Raw genomic sequence first — 1,421 nt, 5'->3', positions numbered from 1 at the left:
ATATCATATTCAAAGAAGTAGTTAGCGCATGAACCACAAACTAATTAAATAAACATTACAAAAATCTTTTTTGTTATTTCCTCCCTCTCTCACATTTTCTCAAGACTACCCCAACATTTGTGTTTTTGTTTCTATTTATTTGAAGCTAGCTATAGTTCATTTGAATGTATAAGTAACAAGGAGGGGCAAAAAGAGTAAATAAAATGGAGAATTTTTTGTTGGTGTCTTTGTTATTTTTGGCAATAACAATAATATTGCCTTCAACTCATGGGCTTGATCAAAGTCCTAAAGGAGTGGATAAATGGTTCAAGAAGCTTCCTCATGCAAAAGTAAAACTGACCAAACTTCACTTCTACTTTCATGATACTGTGACTGCAAAGAATCCATCAGCAATCCAAATAGCACAAGCCAATAATACATTTCAATCACCAACATTGTTTGGCTTAGTAAGGATGATGGACAATCCGTTGACGGTTAAGCCCGAGCCCAACTCAAAAGAAATAGGCCGAGCCCAAGGGATCTATGGCTTCGCATCGTTTGAAGATATAGGCCTTCTTATGACTCTCAACCTTGTGTTCACCGATGTTAAGTACAATGGTAGCACACTTAGTATCCTTGGGCACAACCAGATATTTCATGAGTATCGAGAAATGCCAATCGTTGGTGGTTCTGGTGTTTTCCGGCAAGCACAAGGTATCGCTACCGCGAAAACATACAGCGGTGATAATACCACACAAAATGCAATAGTTGAATACCATGTTGTGCTTTTGCATTATTGAAGTCTGTTGGCTTGTTTTGTTTGTTCATGATGTATTCTTGATTGCTTTGCTTATTTTTGTTTGTTTTGGTTGTGCATTATGGAAGTCTGCTATGTCGTGATGCTAATAAAGTTAATGTGTTTAATAAAGAAATAAAGTACTCTCTCCTCCGTTCACTTTTACTTGTCACACTTTGACTTGACACACTCACTAAGAAAATAATTATTGATATACGTATTTTACCAACCTATCCCCTTATTAAATGATGTCTTGAAAAATGATTTGAAAAAAAAGATATAATACTGAGGATAAAACATGAAAAAAAATTATTGTCTCTTTTTGATATGTCAAAAATAACAAGTAAAAATGAAAATCTATTTTAGAATAAGTAAAAAGTAAAAGTTAAGGAGGGAATATTTGTTGCCTGTTGGGATTTTAGCACAAAAATCCATAAATTATGGTGTGAATGAATTGTTCTCTTTTTAAAAAAAAAATAAAATTCAACAAAAACTTTTATATAAATGAAATTGGGCCACCGTCCATAAAATTACATCAAAGACAACCAAATTTAGCTAAAAAAGAAACCCAACATATTTCCAAAATAGATTAGGCAATAAGCTCTTCAACTTCTTCTGAACTTTGACAATGGTGGGGTTCCATGNG

General features: G+C 33.6%; 1 protein-coding gene across 1 annotated transcript; it reads left to right on the top strand.

The window, feature by feature from the left end:
* Positions 1-203: 203 nt before the first annotated feature.
* LOC125848808 (dirigent protein 19-like) lies at positions 204-909 on the top strand. Its single transcript, XM_049528748.1, has one exon. It carries the CDS (start codon positions 204-206, stop codon positions 777-779), a length of 576 nt encoding a protein of 191 aa, XP_049384705.1. The 3' UTR covers positions 780-909.
* Positions 910-1,421: the final 512 nt, after the last annotated feature.

The sequence above is a fragment of the Solanum stenotomum genome, chromosome 12 (genome assembly GCF_019186545.1).
Source record: "Solanum stenotomum isolate F172 chromosome 12, ASM1918654v1, whole genome shotgun sequence".
Taxonomy (NCBI): Eukaryota; Viridiplantae; Streptophyta; class Magnoliopsida; order Solanales; family Solanaceae; genus Solanum; species Solanum stenotomum.
The sequence above is the reverse complement of the archived record's forward strand: the minus strand, read 5'-3'. Positions and strand labels throughout refer to the sequence as shown.

Coding starts and splice junctions, on each gene's coding strand:
- LOC125848808 (XM_049528748.1), top strand. CDS start 204: ATGGAGAATTTTTTGTTGGTGTCTTTGTTATTTTTGGCAATAACAATA.